At 37.9% G+C, this 20,852-nt stretch overlaps 1 protein-coding gene across 1 annotated transcript in view; it reads left to right on the top strand.

Moving 5' to 3' along the window:
• LOC150085003 (uncharacterized) overlaps positions 1-20,852 on the top strand; it is a 48,830-nt gene that overhangs the window by 9,327 nt on the left and 18,651 nt on the right. The window contains exons 2-4 of the mRNA XM_090376431.1: positions 240-347; positions 2,859-2,945; positions 9,508-10,433. Coding sequence (XP_090232557.1) covers positions 245-347; positions 2,859-2,945; positions 9,508-10,433 — 1,116 coding nt within the window. The 5' untranslated portion in view covers positions 240-244. The remainder of the gene's footprint in view (positions 1-239; positions 348-2,858; positions 2,946-9,507; positions 10,434-20,852) is intronic.

Genomic DNA, 20,852 nt, shown 5'->3' with positions numbered 1-20,852 from the left:
AAGAAAAAAAACAGTTCATTAGGCAAAATTTTGATTTAGAAATTATAAAATCTAAATAAAAGCGAATTTTATTTCATTGTTTTTTTAAATGTTGGTTTTTGTATTAGTACAGTTTTTATATAAAATTAATATCATTGCTACAAACTGCTATTAAATTGCTATTTAAAAACATTTTGGGCGAGATTTATTTTTATATATTATATATTTATTTATTTTATTTTATTTATTTTTTTATAAAGTTGGCATGGACAAGGACCCAGATTTTACTGATGAAGAAATATGTGAAGAATTGGGAAAAATGGGATGTGAAAACATGCCTGAAAATGAGTTTAATAAAATAAAAGAAGGTATGGTAAAGTTATTTTAATGTATTTCTCTTTTCCCCATCCCACCTTACTAAGCACATGAAAATAGAATTGTACCTTTTTTAAGGTACAATAAGTTCTTTAATATTCCTTTATTGTAACAGTATATAAGTATTCTATTGAAATGAACAGCAGCCTGGAAAACAAGGTGCAGGAGACTCCAGAGACTGATGGGAGTCATTGCAGAACAAGTAAATACATGGGATGTGTTAGGGTAGCTAAGAATAGGAACAGGTGCATGTATATTTGTGTGTACACCAATGCTAGGAGTTTTTTTAAATAAATTTGATGAATTTGAGGTGTTGGTCAAAACTTCAAAGGCAGATATTGTTAGGATAACAGAGACGTAGTGCCACACAGATATAAGGAATGCAGAACTGGAATTTGGGGAGTACAATGTGTACAGGAAGGATAGAGAGGATAAGAAGGGAGGAGATGTTATGCTATTGGTTAAGAAACACAAAATCCAAGGAAGTACAGCTAGTTGAGTCAGTTTGGTGTGACATAAGCACTGGGAAATCAAAATTGAGAGGAGTATGGCATCTCCGTAGCCAGGTGGGTAGGAACAGCAGTGCATTGCACATGCTTCTTGATTAGACCGGGATTCGATCCTGTGACCACCAAATACAGAGGATGCGGAAAGGTCAGGGAATGATCACTGCATATCCCAAGAGCAATATGGCCTTAGTTACTAATGCTCCTAAAAACCAAACAAACAACAATGAGAGGAGTGTGTTATAGGCCTAATTACTTTGATGAGTATAACAATAAACAACTGTACAGGGAAGTAGAGTGGGCCAGTAAATCAGAGTTTGGCTTTCTTGGCAGTGGCTTCCTTGCATCACATACCACTACTACTACTTCCAACACTGAAACAACTTCAGTTCCATTTACGGGACTGCAAAAACAAGAACCAGGCACCCAAGTTATGTTAGATCCCTGTACATTCTGGTATCCCAGGAAATGAACTGGCAGACAAAACTGCTGATCTCATCTCCTGAAATATGGCAATTATTGATATCATACTCAGATTATAAAATGATAATACAAAAAAACTTGTAAAGATAAATGGGAAGAAATCTACAAATAGACAAATTAACAATATGCTTTTCCAGATTAAACAAAAGCTACAACCATTTCAGTCCAGTTTCAGAACAAATCAGTGGTATGAGATTGAATTAGCTAGAACATGTTTATACATATTTGACTCATTTTTATCCATTAGTGGGAGACAATCTTCCCCAGTGCATGCATTGTAATATGTTGTAGTGCATGCAAAATACTCCTACAGCAATGGCAAATTTGAATAGGCACATCTTGGCCTTAGTAGCCATTGTGCTGATAAATGCATATACCAAACAACCAGCCAACTTACAAATAAAGCCATTAAAACATTTCTAATCTTTCTGTATAATCAGTTTTCATCAGTGGTTTTATAAATAATGGGAAGTTTTATATTTTGAACAGATTTATATTATTTTTGTATATTATGTTTTATATATTAAAAAAAATAATAATATACATAATGCATAATTTAAGCTTAAGTCTCGTTCCTGGGACTAAAGGCAAAAGAATTCAAAAATTTCTGGGAATTCCTGAACCACAAACTCTAGTGATAGTATAATACAGTGCTTCTCAAACTGTGGTTTGTAGATCCTTGGTCTATAGAGCTGCCTCAGGAATCTGCAAATAATATCCTAAGTTTCTATAAATATTTAAAAACCAAAAGAATTTATTGCATGGAAACAATTTTGTTGAGCTTGAGGGTCCATGAAAATATTTTTCAAGCTAAATGGGGGTGCATATGTCACTAAAGTTTGGCAACTGCTGGTATGATAGGTTCATTATTTGTTTGGAGATATCTAGGTTTAAATGCTTCAGAAATTGGCAAAATTCTCAAAGCCCACCTTTAATTGAGGCTATAGTTAGCTGATCACAGTATCTGGTGGTAGACCCCCCCACCCCCAATTGTCGACTGTTCAGCCTGCACAACATGAAACGTTACCTGTGAACACATACTCGTATAGACACAGTGTGCAATGAAAACTATGTGAGTTGGTATATTCACCAGAAATATCCAAAACAACCAACCAATTAGTATTAATTTATGAAATAAGAAACTAATAAGTAAACAGTATGTCATTGGATATATACGTGCCCTGATAATAGTGGATAATGATGTATACAACATATATGTAGTGTAATAACTGTCAAAGCTTAGGGCATTGTGCATTTCTTCTGCAAGTTCCATTGAACCAAGGCTAATGGTCAAAGCTAAATGGCCTGAATCATTTTGAACTAGAAATTTTTGCATTCTTATAATAATCATGATAATAAAATGGATATCTCTGAGTTTTATTTCCTTTATAGTTTCTGTTACCAGTAGCATAGCTGTTTATAGAATTGTTGTTGTCATGATAATTTTAATGTTTTCTTTTAATATATTTTTGCTTTGTTTCACATTTCAAATTTCACTTTTTATATGCCTTTCAGAACTTCAGAGACTTGTAGAGCACCACCGTTCCATAACTAGCTCCAGTAAATATGCAGTGGCACCTACTCACAGTATAAGTATAGAGAGTAAGTTGTATTACATTAATGTGTATGTATATTAGCATTAGCAAGTGATGCAAGAAAGCAAGCTTTGTATTTGTATAATTTGTATCAGCCAAAATACATTTGTATCAGCATCAGCCAAAAAAAAAAAAAAAAAAAACCCGAGACCTCATTTCATGTATTCATTCCCTCCAGTGGTTTGTCTAGTTCTCCTTGAATTATTTTAAGCTATCAACTTCCACAACAGGTGGAAGTTTGTTCCAGCAATCTACCACCCACTGGCTAAAGGCAAACTTCCACACATCTATTCTGTAACTGCCCTTCCTCAATTTGATTTTGTCCCTTTCGTGTGTGTGTGTGTGTGTGGTCTGAGCAAGAGAAAGAATCCCATCAACGTTGAGCTTGCTCAATCTGTTCAAAGCCTTACACACCTTAATCAGATAAACTTACAAGTGCATAGTGTCCAGAAGTTGCAATTTGCAGAACTGAAGCCTTCATATCCAGATCCTTCCTAAAATGAAGCATCCAGACCTGTTGCAGTACTCAAGATGTGGCATTGACCATTGCCTTATACAGGGTTATTCAAAATGAAGTCCGGGGTTTCAAACAATTCCTGTACACACATGAGCAGACATAGGAAGAAAGAAATATTTCCAGAATGCAAGTATAGTAATGAAGTTTTTTTACATACCTCATAAATGTTCAATATGAGAGCCTTTAGTGATCCAGCAGACATCAACTCGGAAAAGGAATTCTTTGCACACACGGCTTAGTAAGTCGGGAGTGACACTGTCAGTGGTTTTGGTGATCCGATCTTTCAGTTCTGGTATAGTCGCAGGTAAGGGAGGCACAAAAACGTGTCATCTTGTTCCATGCGGCTCTGCAGTGCAGTGCAGAAGTTACTCCTCGTGCACAGATCATCTGGTTTCAAAGACTGCAACAGGGTTAGACGATATGGTTTCATTAGTAATCGCTTCCGCAAAACACGCCAAACTGTAGTTTGTGGGATGTGAAGTTCTTTGCTTTCCCTCGTAGTGGATCTCCTTGGGCTCCTTAGAAAAGTTTCCCTAATGCGTTCCACATTAGCATCTGATATGGGCGAGCGACTGGGACTTTTTCCCTTGCACAGACATCCTGTCTCCTTAAACTGAGTATACCATCGTTTAATTGTCTTGTCCGTCGGCGGTTCTTTCTTAAATTTTTTCCGAAAGTGGCATTGCACAACGGTAACAGATTTACTTACATGAAACTCCAACACAGTAAAAGCTTCTCATTACATTCTGAAGCCATGTCACAACAGAGTAGAACTGGCATCACAGGCTAACGAATGCGCCTCCGTAGCCAGGTGGGAAGGAGCAACAGTGCATCGCACACGCTTCTTGATTAGACCGGGGTTCGAGCCCGTCACCACCAAATACGGAAGATGCGGAAAGGTCAGGGAATGACCACCGCATATCCCGGAGCAATATGGCCTTAGTTGCTAATGCTCCTAAAAACCAAATAACAAACAAACAGGCTAACGAACGACTGCACGGCGGTATGCGTCCAACGCCATCTGGTGGTTAGCCGTGCAGCATACCGAACATCGCGAGCGTGGGAACGAAACTTGAGATATTATGCGTTCTTTAGAGATGGCTACAAATGATTATGACACATGCGCTTTCCCAAAAAAAAATTCCGAAACCCTGGTCTTCATTTTGAATAACCCTATACAATGGGATAATCACCTCCTTATCCTTCTAGCAAAATACCATGAGCTCTCCTGTAAGCCTGTATGCACTGCTCAGAAAACTTCATATCTGACTGCACAATTACCCCCCCCACCCTCAGGTCCTTTTCATTTTTCATTCACTACCCTGAGTGTGGTACTGCACAGTTGGTACATTACTCTGGGGTTGCTGTTACCCATATGCAGTACTTTGCATTTGTCAATGTTTCACTTCAGTTGCTACCTCTCAGTCCATCTGCCTAACTTTTCTAGATCCTGTTGCAGTAGCATACTGTCATTAACCACCCTGCCAACATTTGTATCATCTGCAAACTTAAACATTAAGCCTGATATGCCATCAGTATTATTGATAAATATAGAAAACAGCAACAACCCAACACCAAACTCTGGAGCACTCCACTAATAACATTAGTCCATGAAGAACAGTGGTGCCTCCGTAGCCAGGTGGGAAGGAGCAGCAGTGCGTAGCACGTTTCTTGATTAGACCGGGGTTCGAGCCCGTCACCACCAAATACGGAGGATGCGGAAAGGTCAGGAAATGACCACCGCATATCCCGGAGCAATATGGCCTTAGTTGCTAATGCTCCTAAAAACCAAATAACAACCATGAAGAACAGTGTCCATTGATTACTATTACCACTCTCTTCCTTAACCGATCCCTTTATTCATAGCAGCAACTTTCCCTTAATGCCACATTTCTCCAATTTGTACAGCAGTCTTTTATGTTCAACAGTATAAAAGCTTTCCTGAAATCAAAGTGTATGATAACAAAATAATTTTTTGCATCCAGTTCCTTTGTGACCAAATTGTAGTAACCAATCAAATTGGTCAAACAAGATTTCCCGTTAACTGTGTTTGAAGTATAATTGCCGCCTTTTCTAGGCAATCCTGCATTACTTCTTTTACCATTGACTCCATCATTTTCCCTGGAACAGAAGTTAAAATAACAGGTCTGTAATTACATATGTCACCTTTTGATCCTCCTTTGTGAATGGGGGATATGTTCGCACATCAGTCTGTGGGAACTTCCATGAATCCAAGGATGCTTTCATAATTGTGACTAAGGGTTTGCTTACTTCCTTTGCTGCCTCCTTTAATATAACTGGATAGATCCCATCCACCCCAGGTACCTTATGTTCAACTTCAACAATTTCTCTTACACTTTCCTCTCACTTTTTACAAACTCATTTAGCTGCCTGTTAAAGTGAGATTTGAGATGCCAGAAGTTTCATAAACTTCTAGCATCCCCTTCCCTAAAGAAATCCTCATGTGAATGTAGATGCAAAATACTCATTCAGTTAGTCAGCAACCTGAGCAGGATCATCAACAGTTCGCTGATGATCCTGCTGTTTGTTATACTCATCAGAGTCATTAGACCTATAACACACTCCTACTCATTTTTTTTTTTTTTTTTTTTGCTTTTCCAGTGCTTATGTCACCAAACTGACTCAATATTGCACTGGCCATCCATATCAACTGGATGCACTGCTTTAGATTTCATGTGCTTCTTAACTGAGAGGGTAACCCCACCATACCCCCTATCCTGTCTCTTCTTTCTCTATACATTGTACTTCCCATATTCAAATTCTGTATCCCTTATATCAGTGACACCGCGTCTCTGAAATCCTAGCATTGTCTGCATTTAATGTCTTCACTAGCACTCTAAATTCATCAAATTTATTTACTATGCTCCTAGCATTGGTGTACATGCAAGTATACATGCACCTGTTCTTACTCTTAGTTACACTAACAGTGTATTTACTTGTTTCATGATGACTCCTAGCAGTTCTTGAAATCCCCAGTGCCTTGCTTTTAAGGCTGCTACTCATTCCAATAGAAACAGCAAGAATTATGTTTACCTCTGTCTGCTGCTGCTCTAGTTAAGCTATTAGTTGGTCAAAGCTAGCAATTTTCCAACCCACTTAACTCTGCCTCGATAGCATCAGTAAATATTCTTGCAACCTTTCTATTTAAGTGTATCCCATCCCTGTAGAAGTAGTCTCTCCTGTTAACAAGCACAGACCATGCTGTGAAAAAATCTAACCCCCGTGAGTCATAATCTCTCCAGGGCTAAATTGATCGACAAGGCTCACATATACTCCCTCCTATCATGTCTGGCAGGATTGCAGACACTTTTAAATTTAACCCTAAATCATGGCTTTTTTTTTCAATAATGCCCAGTACTTTTTAAGCCGGCAAATCTCCTATTCTTAATGTCATTACTGCCAATGTGTACAATGATATCACCTTTTGTGCCCTTAAAAGATTATATCTGCTCTATAATGTCATCAACTTTTGCCTCTGAGAGACATACCCTGGTCCTATTACACCTATCCTTTTTTCACAATATATTTCTCATTTCTCTGACAATAGAGTCACCAACAACAACCTGCTCCTGTGGGACCAGCACATTGTGCCTTGGGTAGTGCCACTGTTTTGCACTCAGCATTGTGCACTTGGCAATATCATGTCCCATTCTTGATAGCTCTGCAAATATCAAACAAGCTATACGTTTCATAAGGCTGTGATTCAGAGGACAAACCTCGCTCCATTTCTCCCCAGAGCCATGGCAATCCCACTAGCTTGAGTCTTTTACTTTGTTGCTCTGGTCTGAGGCATGATTTTTGTTCAAATTTGATATAATTAAAAATACTTTACTAAACAAATTACAGTCAAACTTGGTTATAACGAGCATCAGGGGGCCCGACAAAATTTCCTCATTATAACCAATACTCACTATATCAGTGATGAGTTAAATCTACCTGTTTTTTTTTTTTATCCTCAATAACTTGATAAAAAGATAGTTACAAAAGAAAAAAGAGAGAAAAAAATATCGGTATATATCTACATATTATTTGTATTAAAATGTTTGTATTCAATTTTTAAATCGATTCAGCCAATCATTGTTACAAAATCGTCGCTTCCAAATTGTACAGCAAATTTTTCCGCTTGAGATTTGAAGATTGGACCATCTGTTGAAAATCCAGCACTTCTTTGTGTAGTGAACCATTGAAGCAATGCTTCATCAACGTTTGTAACCTCGCACTTTCTAAAATTTTTTTTTTTTTTTTTTTTTTCCAGTGCTGATATGTCAGATATGTAAACATGTTTATTCTTCCACAATGTTGACACTGTTGAAGAGGACAAAGAAAACTTTTTACAACATATTTTGCACTTCAACATATTTTGCACTACGTTCTAACTCATGAATAATTTCAACATTTTTGCAAATCAAGAGACATTTTCTTTTGTCAGTAGACATGTTTCCCAAGGGTTTGTTTCTGACTGATTTTACTTTAAAAATGACAGTAAAGTGATCTGCATACAAAGTTCTTAGAAGTGCTGTTTCCAGAATTCTTAGAGGTCCCAAAATAAATTTATGGTTCAGTGAATATAAAACAATCTGTAAATAGGGTAATGCGACATGTGCAACGCCAATGCACTATTGTATAGTCCCCGTCCCTGAAAGGACAAGGTCATTAACTGGCTGCTAATCTGATGTGGGGGTCATGAAAGTTAAGTCACCCTTTTCATTTTTGTCTATTTCAAGAATTGGGTTTTTTCAGCAATTAAGAATGTTTGCATTACCAAAATTTGTACGGTATATCTGTGTAGTATGCTCGTTATAATAGTGAGCGATTGTATGGGAATATGTGTAAATTAAAATCATTATGGCTTTATGCTCATTACAGCCATGATCTTTTTATTTCCAGGCTCGTTATAACCAAGTTCGAAGTCACCACCCATAATAGGACATTCAGACTTATTTGCCCATTTCATCTCCATGTAGAGACTCATCATACTCTTCACAATATTCTGGTCTGTACCTTAATTTCACTGTCACTGTACCTTTACATCCAACTAATTCACACTACCCAGATTTTGTGTTGGCAGGCATAACTTCTGATTCGTCAAAAGCTCTTTTTGCTCTCGGGCTGCTTTTAATAAGAAGCATGATCCCAACAACCCTTCTATCTTCCTAAATACATTATACACACCATATTGGAACTCGGCATCCCCAATTTCTCGGTGGCATCATGTTTCTGTTAAGCCCTATTATGTCAGCATTAGTTGTTCTAACCAGAAGTCCAAATTCATATGTTTTATCATTAAAGCCCCTGACATTACTGTAGATATGGTGAAGACTGAGTATTCTTCTATAGTTTACTACCCTGACACATTCCTCGAAGTCATTTGGGCTTTTTTCCCTATCTTTAGCTTTCTGTTCATTTGAAACATTGCCACACTCAGAACATCTTGCCAACATCAGCTGTTGTGACAACAAACAAGAATTCTCGTGATGTCCAAGCATTACTTTGACTCATATCATCAGATAAACACGAGTCTGTATTACCTCTCTTATCCCTAACTAGCAATTTCTCCGAACCCTCAATGTATCCTCAGTGATACTGGCAAAAATCCTTGTCTTGCAGAGCCCCTCAAGTCTTGGTTAATCCACAAGGCTTTAAGCTTTCAGGATATAATCCCTACTACTGTGTCTGGGTAGAATTGTGGACATATACACATTCTGATCTAACTTGTCACATTTTTTCAGTTGTTGTTTTTCACTATATTTTGCAGTTGTTTTCACCTCCGCATATTCAGTGTAATCCTGTTGTTACAACATTACGGAAACACACCAAAAGGCCAAACTAAAAACGTTTTAATTTGACCTTTTGATGTTTTTTGTTGATAGTTTAACTGCAACAGTGTCCACCATCTGTAAATAATTTCATTATAGTGAAATTTTTGTTTATTGTAATGGTGTTTTATTTTATTTACTTTATCACATATTTCTTTACAAAGAAAATTTTCCTCTCCAGTTTTTAATTTTTATATATGTCTGTTATTTTTTAGATGCCCGCGATGTGAGGGGAAATCACCGAGTATTAAGCCCAACAGAATTTTCTTCTTTTATTCCATATGCCTATTCATCTGTCAAGTCAGTGGATGAGTCCGCTACATACAGAACTGATAATAGTGTCTTTGAAAAGGAAAGAGAAGAGTCTAAAGTTGTAACTCAGCATATTGCTCCTGCTATTTCATCTGGAATTCATTTTAAAACAGTATCTTCACATGTCCCTTCTTTGCCAAGAGATAAGTCTGTGATTGTAACTCAGCATGTTACGCCAAAGTCATCTGCAGTTCATTTTACTGCTTCTCCTGCATATGGTTCCTCATCATCAAGAGCTCAAGACACAAGTATAACTCAGCCTCAGCATGCCATTTCTGATTCATCTGGAATTCAAGATAATGCAAAAACTTTAACACATCCTGTACCTTCATCGAAACACAGTTTAACAACTTTAACCGAACACGTTGTTTCTCCCTCAGCAAATAATATATCTTTAACTCAGCATACTCTTGCTTCATCTGGTATTAATTTTACTACTCTAAGTCCACATACTGTTTCTGATGTATCATTATCAGATTATCCAACTTTACCTCAACAAACTACTGTCTCTTCTGCATCCAAAGTTACTTTCTCACCTTTAACTCCACACACTGTTTCTCCATCATCAACAGCTGATAATTTTGCATCCATAGCCCAGTATTCTCTTTCTTCAACAAAAATTGAGTTTGTCCCCTTGTCTCCTCATACTGCCTCACTATCATCAACAACTGCAGATAATTTGACTGCAATTGAGCCAGAGACATCAAAAACAGGTGATTTTACAACTTTAACTCCACACAGTATCTCTTCATTATCATCAGAATCATCAGTGCAGTGGAGTCAGATTATTGCAGGACAGCCAATCATCATCCATCGTTCTCCATTGAAAGTAACTTTTTTCTTTCCTTAAATTATAAGTCTAAATATTTGCATTATAGTAAATGTAGATAATATTTACTTATTATTAAGTAAATATCAGTTTACTTGATAATATTATTAAGATTAATAATATTAATATTTAAAATATTAATTATTATAGTTAATATTTACTTAGTACTAAATATTATTACTATTTACTTATTATGCATATTATGTTTTTGCAAAAAAACAGCTGTAATGGTAATGTGGCACTTTATATTTTCACTTAACTAGTTTGTACCTCTGCCACAAATACAGGGTGTCTCAAAAATATTGGTAAAAATGTTTAGGGGAGGTAGGTAACATCTAAAGGAATGTGAATCGCATAGGAACCCGTAACCGGAAATGTCACGGGAAAGTACTAGCAGACGCACAAGAAGCAGAAATGATACAAGACAGTAATCAGTGGCAAACATTTATTTGACATAATATTAACAATGGAGTACGAGATGGATGCATTTCATGATGTTTTAACAGATGTTCGAAGGTTCCACCATGAGACGCAATGCATGAGTGACACCGACGCAGCATGGATTGGCAGATACGGTCGAACACACCTGGAGTTTCTTTGACAGTAGCAGCAGCGCAGACAAGTCTCTCCACGAGATCTGTTTCTGTCTCCACAGATGATTCATACACGATAGATTTGAGGGCCACCCCACAGAAAGAAATCAAGGCTCGATAAATCAGGTGAGCGTGGGGCCAGGCAACGGGTCCACCATGGCCAATCCATCGACGCCCAAAACGCCTGTTCAAATGGTCACGAACACACCTTCCATAATGGGCAGGCGCCCCGTCACGTTGAAACCAAATGTTGCGTCTCACATTTGCTGGAACATCGTCAAGTAACCCTGGTAGAACTTGTTCAAGAAAGATCCGATATTTAGCGAAGTTCATGCGGGATGGTAACAGGTATGGGCCGACTAAACAGTCACCGACCATACCTGCCCACATATTTATTGTGATGTTGTGCTGCATGGGGGCGCACACCGTGTGGGTTGTCGTGAGCCCACACATGAGCATCGTGCTGATTGAATAAGCCTCATCAGTGAACAAAACATAGGCTGGAAAATTCAAGTCTTGAACACTTTCTTGGAGAAACCACTGCGCAAAAGCCACACATGCAGGATGATCTTGGGGGAGCAGTAACTGAACCCTTTGGAGATGAAAGGGGTGTAAGGAATCGTCGTGCCAGACACGCTGTACACTGCAACGAGACACTCGTAAGGCAGCGGCAACGGCACTTATGCTGGTAGTAGGATTATTCTGGACGGCATTCGATACACTTTCTTCCATGGCGGGAGTTCGCATCGAACGTGGTCTGTCTGCACTACTCCTGTTACCTCTAAATGACCCATAATTGCACAAATTTTGATGCACACACACAAACAAATGGTGGTCCGGTACATGTCTGTCTGGGAAGCGTTCTCCATAAATTTGTCGAGCGGCTCGTCCATTGCCCTCTGCTAATCCATACACTAGGTGCATGCTCTTCGTGCGGTGACTACTGCTTGAATGAGTAAACCAGAAATTTTCCATCTCGCGAACTGATGAACAGTGCCGTCTACTGACTGACGATTCCTGATGTTTCCGGTTATGGGTTCCTATGCGGTTCACATTCCTTTAGATCAGGGGTCACCAAACTTTGGCCCGCTGGCCAGATCCGGCCTGGCCCGGCCCGCCCCGCACTGTGCTACAAATGATCAAAATTTCTAAAATATATTGTAATTATTTGTAATTTAAAGGCAATTCTCTTGGTTGGGTGTAGCAATTCAAAAGCAAACATTGATGATATTTTAAAAGCTAAACCCCAGTTCCGTAAATCACATTAATCTTTTCTGCTTATCTCATTCCTAATGTTGCCTTCCTTGATAAGTTTTTAATAAATAAATATATTCGTTATCATTATTTTTCTATATATTCTTTATTTTTGCATATTTTGTGTATTGGTAAATAAATATATTCGTTGTCTTCATTTTTGTTGTATTTACTGAATTGTACACATTGAACAAAATGATTATATGGCCTGCGCTCGTCAATCTCTCGGTTATCTGGCCCGTCGTGAAAAAAGTTTGTTGACCCCTGCTTTAGATGTTACCTACCTCCCCTAAACGTTTGTACCAATATTTTTGAGATACCCTGTATAATCTGTACATTCATCTAAACTAAACTGAAACAAACTACACCGTCAATTAATAACTTAGAAACTCAAGCGTTTAGGGCATAAGCCTCAAGCTATAAAGGAGTCTAGACTATGTATAAATATAGTGCAAATGCATCAGGAATACATAGCTATATCTGAATAAATCAGATTATTAATAAAACGGCATCGTTTTAAGTTATATCTCATATTGTGAATACCTTCACAACGAGTTGCCATGATATTGCACTACTTCGAATAAGTAACGCTTCACCTAAGGAGAAGACTAATGTTACTTATTCTCAGATGGATACCACCACCCAGACGGCACCGTTTCAGGGCTATTTGGCCCTTCTTCGGTGGGTGGGTAGGTACCCGAGTGATGCAATGATGGCAAAACAGTTATGAAGTATAACTCCACAATATGAGAGATGCCTGATGGTGTATCATGTATTTAGACTCAAGCGTTTAGGGCATAAGCCTCAAGCTATAAAGGAGTCTAGACTATGTATAAATATAGTGCAAATGCATCAGGAATACATAGCTATATCTGAATAAATCAGATTATTAATAAAACGGCATCGTTTTAAGTTATATCTCATATTGTGAATACCTTCACAACGAGTACCTACCCACTCGGGTACCTACCCACCCACCGAAGAAGGGCCAAATAGCCCTGAAACGGTGCCGTCTGGGTGGTGGTATCCATCTGAGAATAAGTAACATTAGTCTTCTCCTTAGGTGAAGCGTTACTTATTCGAAGTAGTGCAATATCATGGCAACTCGTTGTGAAGGCAGAGCACAATATGAGATATAACTTAAAACGATGCCGTTTTATTAATAATCTGATTTATTCAGATATAGCTATGTATTCCTGATGCATTTGCACTATATTTATACATAACTTAGAAACTAAAAATAACTCAGGAATAAATGAACATGTATTACTGATTTTTCAGACTACAGGGGCAGGGCTGGTGCCACTGCTTTGCTTTTTTTCACTGAGATTATATTTGCCTGGTAATGAGAGAGTGTAAATGAAAAAAATTTTTTTTTTAATACCAATAATTGGTTCTTAATTTTTTAAAATCTCCACTGCCATCTTAGGAATTTGCATCTGCATACCAGATTTTTTTCTACCTTTCTCATAAAAGTATTATCTGTTGGCACTTTTTTTTCACAATTTTTTCCTTCACTTGATGATCATTATATGGAATCAACGTCCTGCCAGATCAGTTTGTTGTCTTCCTGAAATCTGAATCATATGGCAGATGCTTAGTCATTTCCCATTTTAGTTTCTGGATGGTGGCTGTAATACTTTGAACTATGTGTTGTTGGCATTGTTTAACAAAATAACTCTCAGCTCATCTTGGGTTTCCTTTTTGATGGACATCACAGATCAACTTTGAAGATTCGTGCATAATTTTGTCAGTTGAATTTTTAATCTCTATACATGAAATGACACAGCAGCAGCCATTTGTAAGAACAGCACAGGCATAATCTTCCTAGTATTTTTGAAAGTCTTGAATTTTAAAATTCAAGATTTTCAATTCAAAGTGCCTCTGGTTCAAAATGCCTGCACCTTGTATAAACTACAGTAACTATACAATCCAAGAAATCATTTCTTTCCTTTTTATATTTATATGCTGTATACAATTTCATTCACAGATGTCTGTTCATCATTGAGACATTGGGAACCCACCTCATACAGACTTTCCTGTACTGTCGTAAATGATGGTGTAGCAGGTCCATAATTGATATCTATCTCCCTGCCCACATCAACTACCATACAGCAATCTACCCTGAAGTTAACTTTTGTGGCAGGATTTTTTTCTGTGACAAATATTTAAGTTTATCCTGGACAAGTGCCCTTCAGAGTAATTTTCCCATTTGTACATTTGTGAATATAATGTACACCTTTTTCACATTAGTGATGCCAGAAAGATATCCTCTGATGTAAAAAAAAAAAAAAAAATATGCATTGCACTGTTTTATGTATGTTGGATGCACCTATCACTGTGAATACCATTGTCTTCTGCATATCACTCTCTATATATGACAGTTGATATTTCCTGTTCAGTAGAAGTACAACTGTTTAAATTTCCATCTGTGCTGACATGTAATTTAAATTTAGGTAATCAAAATCTTGTTTTCATTTGATTTATCTTTGAACCTTTAATGAGCTTCTTGTGACTGGTGAAACAGCTGTAAGCAATGAAATTAGCTAAAAGTCTTTTTTGAGAAGTAAGTGCATGCTGAACTTCATGGTGCAGTATCAAGGCAACTAATGAAAGTGTTGTAGCCATAGTTTGTTGTCTCAAGGTCTGCCAAGAATGAGAACCTCTGTTTTAGATTGTATGATATTCTGTGGGTGTGAAAAAATAAACAAAGCACTTTTTTACTTGCTAATTTTTGTGAAACTTAATACCAAACGTGGCATCTTCTATTCATGTTATAAATTATATGTGCATAAGTACACTACTCTCCTAAAAGTATCTGGGCACCCTGTTTTCATGATCCACTGGACCTTCCCAGATAATCAATTGATTCAGACTGCTATGTAAGATAGGAAAGTGAGCCATACAAGTTTAGTTGTTTTTTTTTTTTTTCATGGAATGTAGAATCAAACTGACTAATTTTGAGGAGCATCATGTTGGAGGAGCAGCGTCGTGTTGGATGTAACATTGCCATGTTGTTGATTTGTGCAATTGCTAACAGCCTACACTATTCAAAGTTGACTTTTGGTGGTGTTATAATGAATTGGAAGTGTGAGGGCTTACCACCATCCAGCAGCACACTGGAAGCTCCCTTCATGTGAACATTGGGGGGGGGGGTACTTGGAAGGTTATTATGACAATCTCACCAGATATTCCTGTAAAACATGAATGAGGAGTTTAAAGCATCAACAGGAGTTGAGGTCTGTAGGAGCACACTATCTGTGGTGCTCCAAAGATTTAGTTATTGTGGGAGAGTATCAGTTTATAACCCAGACATTACCAGCTGCATTCAGTGGTCTCACCTTGCATGGTGCAACAAATGGCCTAATTGGTCCATAGAGAGTGGAAATTGATTCTGTGGAGTGGCAAATCTTGCCACCCTGTATTCAGATCAGGTGTGGAGGATTCCTCATAATGTCTGCTACTGGAATGCATTGTGCCACTAATGAAGTTCAGAGGTTATGTGGTATGGCTGTTTCTCATAGTATGGCTTAGACCATTACTGGTTGTGCAGGGACTGATGTGCTATTGAATTTTTTAGTGACATCGGTATGAACCTCACATGTTTGGATACTTTTTCAGAGGGTAGTATATTTACATATGTCAACAATAAATATTTGTCTAAAGTTGCGTTCTGTTATTTTAAGGTAATAAATTGCATAAATTGTTGTGTAATAGGTTTTATTTATTTTTTATTTCCCTCTACCTTCTTTGTACCCTATGCAATAACTTTATAGCCAAAAATTAGTGTTTACTATTAGTAGGGGCAAATTATGTAAGAAAGCAAGCTTATACAGCATCAACAAAAAATATTCCCAACAATCAACTACCCACTGGCTGAAGGCAAACTTCCACACATCTGTACTGCAGCCATCATACTGCAATTTGAATTTGTGCTGCCTTGTATGTAGTCTGAGCAAGGGGAAGATTACTGTCATCACTCAGCTTACTCAGTCCATTCAGAGCAGTACACCTCAGTCAGCTCTCCTGGGAAGTGCCTAGTCTCCAAACACTGCTGTTTGCAAAACTGAAACCTTTTCTGGTAAGAGCACCCTTTTATTCCCCTTGTTAATCAACAGGTCATCCTTCCTAAAATTAGGCATGCAGACCTTTATATAGTATTCAAGATGTGACCTAACCATTGCCTTATACAACAAGATAATCAAGGATTTGTGAAGAATAAACTTTGGGCAGATCATAGATTAAATGCATGTATTTGAGTAATTGAATTTACCTACATTGTTTAATCCTTCAGATTTTTTCCTAGAATTATTTAGATTTTCACTATGTATAATTAACATATTAGCAATTGAGAAGGAGGTGGCAAAGGAAGTAAGCAAACCCTTAGCCATAATTATGAGAGCATCCTTGTTCTCTTTTTTTTTTTTTTTTTTTTTCTTGTTAGTTGTTGGCGCATCAGCTTCTATGGCCATAATACACCTCCCAAAATTTTTGCATTTTACTGTGATCCAAGCCCGAGGCGGGAATCGAACCCGCGACCTGTGGGTTGCCAGGCATGCACTTTACCTAGCTGGCTAGCTCGGTCGGCTGATCCTTGGTCTCAGGGGCAGTCCTAACAGACTGAAGATGTGCAAATGTATCCCCAATTCACAAAGGGGGATCAAAGGGTGACATGAGTAATTACAAACCTGTTAGTTTAACTTCTGTTCCAGGGAAAATAATGAGTCACTGGTTAAAGAAGCATTGCAGGATCATCTAGACAAGACTGCAATAATAATTCAGACACAGCATGGGTTTGTTAAGGGAAAGTCTTGTCTGACAAATTTGATTGGATACTATGATGTGGTTACAAAGGAACTGGATGCAAAAAAATAATTTTGATATCATATACAGTAAACCCTCGATTTGACTAATAGAGGAGAAGGGTTGTCCATTAATGCCAAAAGTCCGTTAAATTGAATGTAATCTGGGGGGGGCATTTTTTATTGTTCTTAATGTAAAAATAAAGCTTTAATACAATATACAGTACTGTACAATATAAAATTATTAAATTATAATAAAGAATATGTAATAGAGCAAAGTTTCCGGCACCATGCATGGGTTGAAGGAGAAGTATGGGGGGAGGGGGATGCCGGTAACCTTGCTCTCTATTTTTCATTAAAAAAATATATATTTATTCACCTTTTTGACAGTGTAGTTGAAGAGTATTTTTCCGTGACCATAGTGGTAGTAGTACAGTAGTCGTTATTCAGTATCTGAAGGTAGAGGTGAAGGGGAATCCTCAGCTTCAGATTCTTCTGAAATGTTCACAAATTGGTGCATCCATTTGCATGTAAATGGTTGAGATGTACAAGCAGTTTGAGGTGAAATAGGAGTGGGAGTCGGTGAAGTTTACTTAAAGAAAACGTCCAGCTTCAGTTGTTTGCCACTCTGATGTTGTTTCTTAATAATGATTGCCCCGAACTGCCGAAAGTGTTCATAGTAAGGGACAAATTTCTGGGTCAGAAGATGTCCCTATATAGTGGATGGCGATGTCCATGAGATTTCTCATTTCAGACAGTGTAGGCCGTGCTGGTGTAATTTGCCCTTCCTCAATGTCTTCTTCCCCTGTCTTGCCATATTGAACCTTGTCCACAATTTCTTCTTCAGTGACGACCTGGTAGCCAGGATCACCTTCATCATTTTCAAGCCATTTGAGAACATCATCTTAGTTGTTTCCCGGTTGCCAGCATTTACAAGGGTGTGCCGAAAATCATTTGTCTCAAATCCTTTAAAATCGAAATCCGGTTCAATATTGTACAACAACTTCTTCCAACCATTTTCAAAGTGGTAGTCTTCATCTCCTTCCAAGCAGCTGCATAGTTAAACGCCGACCGGGCTAGCCGAGTGGGTAAAGTACCTGCCCGGCAACCCAAAGGTCGCGGGTTCGATTCCCGCTTCGGGCTTGGATCAAAGTACTGCAAAAACCTTGGGAGGTGCAATATGGCCACAGAAGCCGATGCGCCAACAACTACCAAATCATACCAAATCAAAGCATAGTTAAACAGCGCAGACTTAATGTTGTAGGCTCGTAGATTGTGAAGTGTTCTGGCTCCTCTTGTGTCTTCTTCTGCATCTTCTTCATCCTTCAACACAATTATTACTTCTTCCAAAAAGTTCTTCTTATACAGCCTGTTGCAGGCTGCAGTTATTCCCTGGTCCATTGGCTGAACAACTAAAGTTGTGTTAGGGGACAAAAAAAGACGCTTAATTCTGTCATCCTTACTAACTAACTTCTCAGCACTAGGATGAGCAGGGGCATTGTCAAGAAGCAACAATGCCTCTACATTATTGGGGGAAATTTTCAGAACATCTGTCTGGAAGCGCCTCACATCAGGAACAAAGTGGTTGAAGAAGCAGTTAGAAAATATTTCTGAAGTAAACCACACATTCTTTCAGCTGGTGTAAATAACAGGCAATTGATTCATAATGTCTTTAAGAATGTGTGGTTTCTTTGATTTCCCTACCACCATAGGCTTCAGGCGATGCAAGCCATCAGTATTTGCACAAAGTAAGGCAGAAATTCGCTCCTTACTTAACTTGCAACCAGGAGTGCTGTGTTCGTAGGCCAGCATGTTTTCAGGAACAGCATGATAGAACAGGCCAGTTTCATCGGCATTGTAAACCTGTGATAAAATAAAGCCCTCAGATTTCATAAGTTCATTTATAAATTTTCTAAATGGCTCAACTTGTGAAGTGTCTGCACTTAAAGATTCACCACAGGTTTTCTTGTTCATAATGCTATGCCTTTTTTTTAAAACGCCACAGCCACCCATCACTTGCCTTAACATTAAGTCCCACATGCTTTCCAAGAGTTTCACATTCAGATTTCAACTCAAAACTTCGTACATTAACATCATTAGATCTCTGTTTAACATACCACTTATACACAGCTTCTAAGTTTTTATCTTGCACAACTTTCATGTGTTTTCTACTCCCCTCTGTAAAACTACATTTAGAGCTATCAACACTGTATTTTAAAGAAATATGTTGCAATTTGGCCTTTGATTTACGGATATCAGAAACAGATTGTTTTTATAAGCCATAAATTTCACAAACATGTGCTACTGAGACGCCTTGTTCTAATTTCTCAATTAGTTCTAATTTATGTGCCACATTTAAGTTCACATGCTTCTTTTAACTCCTCTATCACTTTATGCCATTTTAAATTGTAAGGATTGCAAAATTATTTAATAAATAAAGTCACAATTCAGAAATCACAGAAACACTCTGTATACAACTTGACCTAACGATAGCTTGAGGCAGATTGAGACCGAAACAAAGTGAGTCGGTAGACCTGCAGTTTAGTGTCCTGAGTCACGTTCGGCTCGCAAGTCACCACCTGCTCTTATCTGTTATCTGTAATAACAGCTATTTGAACATGTTTTCAGAAAGAATAAAAAACAATTTCCTGAATTTGATTATAAAAATAGGTAATTATCAAAACAATAATGGAAATAACTAATTATTATTAATTTTTAATCAATAATAACACTGAAGTTTTGTATAACCTAAAAAATATAATATGGTCAAGATTAATATGTATATTACTGTATTATTATTTGTCTGGTCGTTAAATCCAAAATAAATTATATTGGGGTCCTTTAAATCGAGGATTTACTGTACTTGGATTTCAGGAAAACTTTTATACTGTTGCAAATGGAAGACTACTGTACAAATTGGGGCAATATGGCATTAATAGCAATTTGCTACAATGGATAAAAGGGTGATTGAGTGGGAGACAGCAGAGAGTGGTAATAAATGGACACTGCTCTACATGGACTAATGTAATTAGTGGAGTCCCCCAGGGTTCGATGCTGGGCCCATTGTTGTTTTGTGTATTCATCAATGAAGGTATATCGTGCTTAATGTCCAAGTATGCAGATGATACAAAGGTTGGCAGGGTTGTTAATGACAATAATGGCAGTGTGCTACTGCAACACGATCTGTAAAAGTTGGGCAGATGGGCTGAGAAGTGGCAACTGAAGTTTAATATTGACAAATGCAAAGTACTGTATATGGGTAGAAGTAATTCCACAGAAATGTACCAACTGTGTGGTACTACACTTAGGATGGTTGAGAATGAAAAAGACCTGGGAGTAATTGTGCAATCAGATGTGAAGTTTTCTGACAGTGCAGATAGGCTGCCTTAGCAGGTCATGGGATATTGTCAATGATATACAAGAATATTGCTAGTAGAGAAAAGGAGGTGATTATCCCTTTGTATAAGGCAATGTCAGGCCACGTCTTTTGTATACTGCATACAGGTCCGAACGCCTCATTTTAGGAAGGATGTAGAGTTGCTTGAGTGAGTACAGAGAAGGGTAACAAGATTGGTGAGGGGGCATGAAGAGGTCCTCACAGGTGCCTAGTCTCCTTCTATGGAGACTAGGCACCTGCGAGGTGATCTGATTGATGTGTATAAGGCCTTGAATGGGTTGAGCAGGCTGAATTTTGATGGGATTCTTTCTCTTGCTCAGATTACAAACCTGAGTGGACATAAATTCAATTCAAATTGAGGAAAGGCAGTTGT

This window comes from Mastigoproctus giganteus, chromosome 6 (assembly GCF_048544385.1).
Source record: "Mastigoproctus giganteus isolate SK-2022 chromosome 6, ASM4854438v1, whole genome shotgun sequence".
NCBI lineage: Eukaryota > Metazoa > Arthropoda > Arachnida > Uropygi > Thelyphonidae > Mastigoproctus > Mastigoproctus giganteus.
Note: the sequence above shows the minus strand (reverse complement) of the source record. Positions and strands in the feature narration are given on the sequence as shown.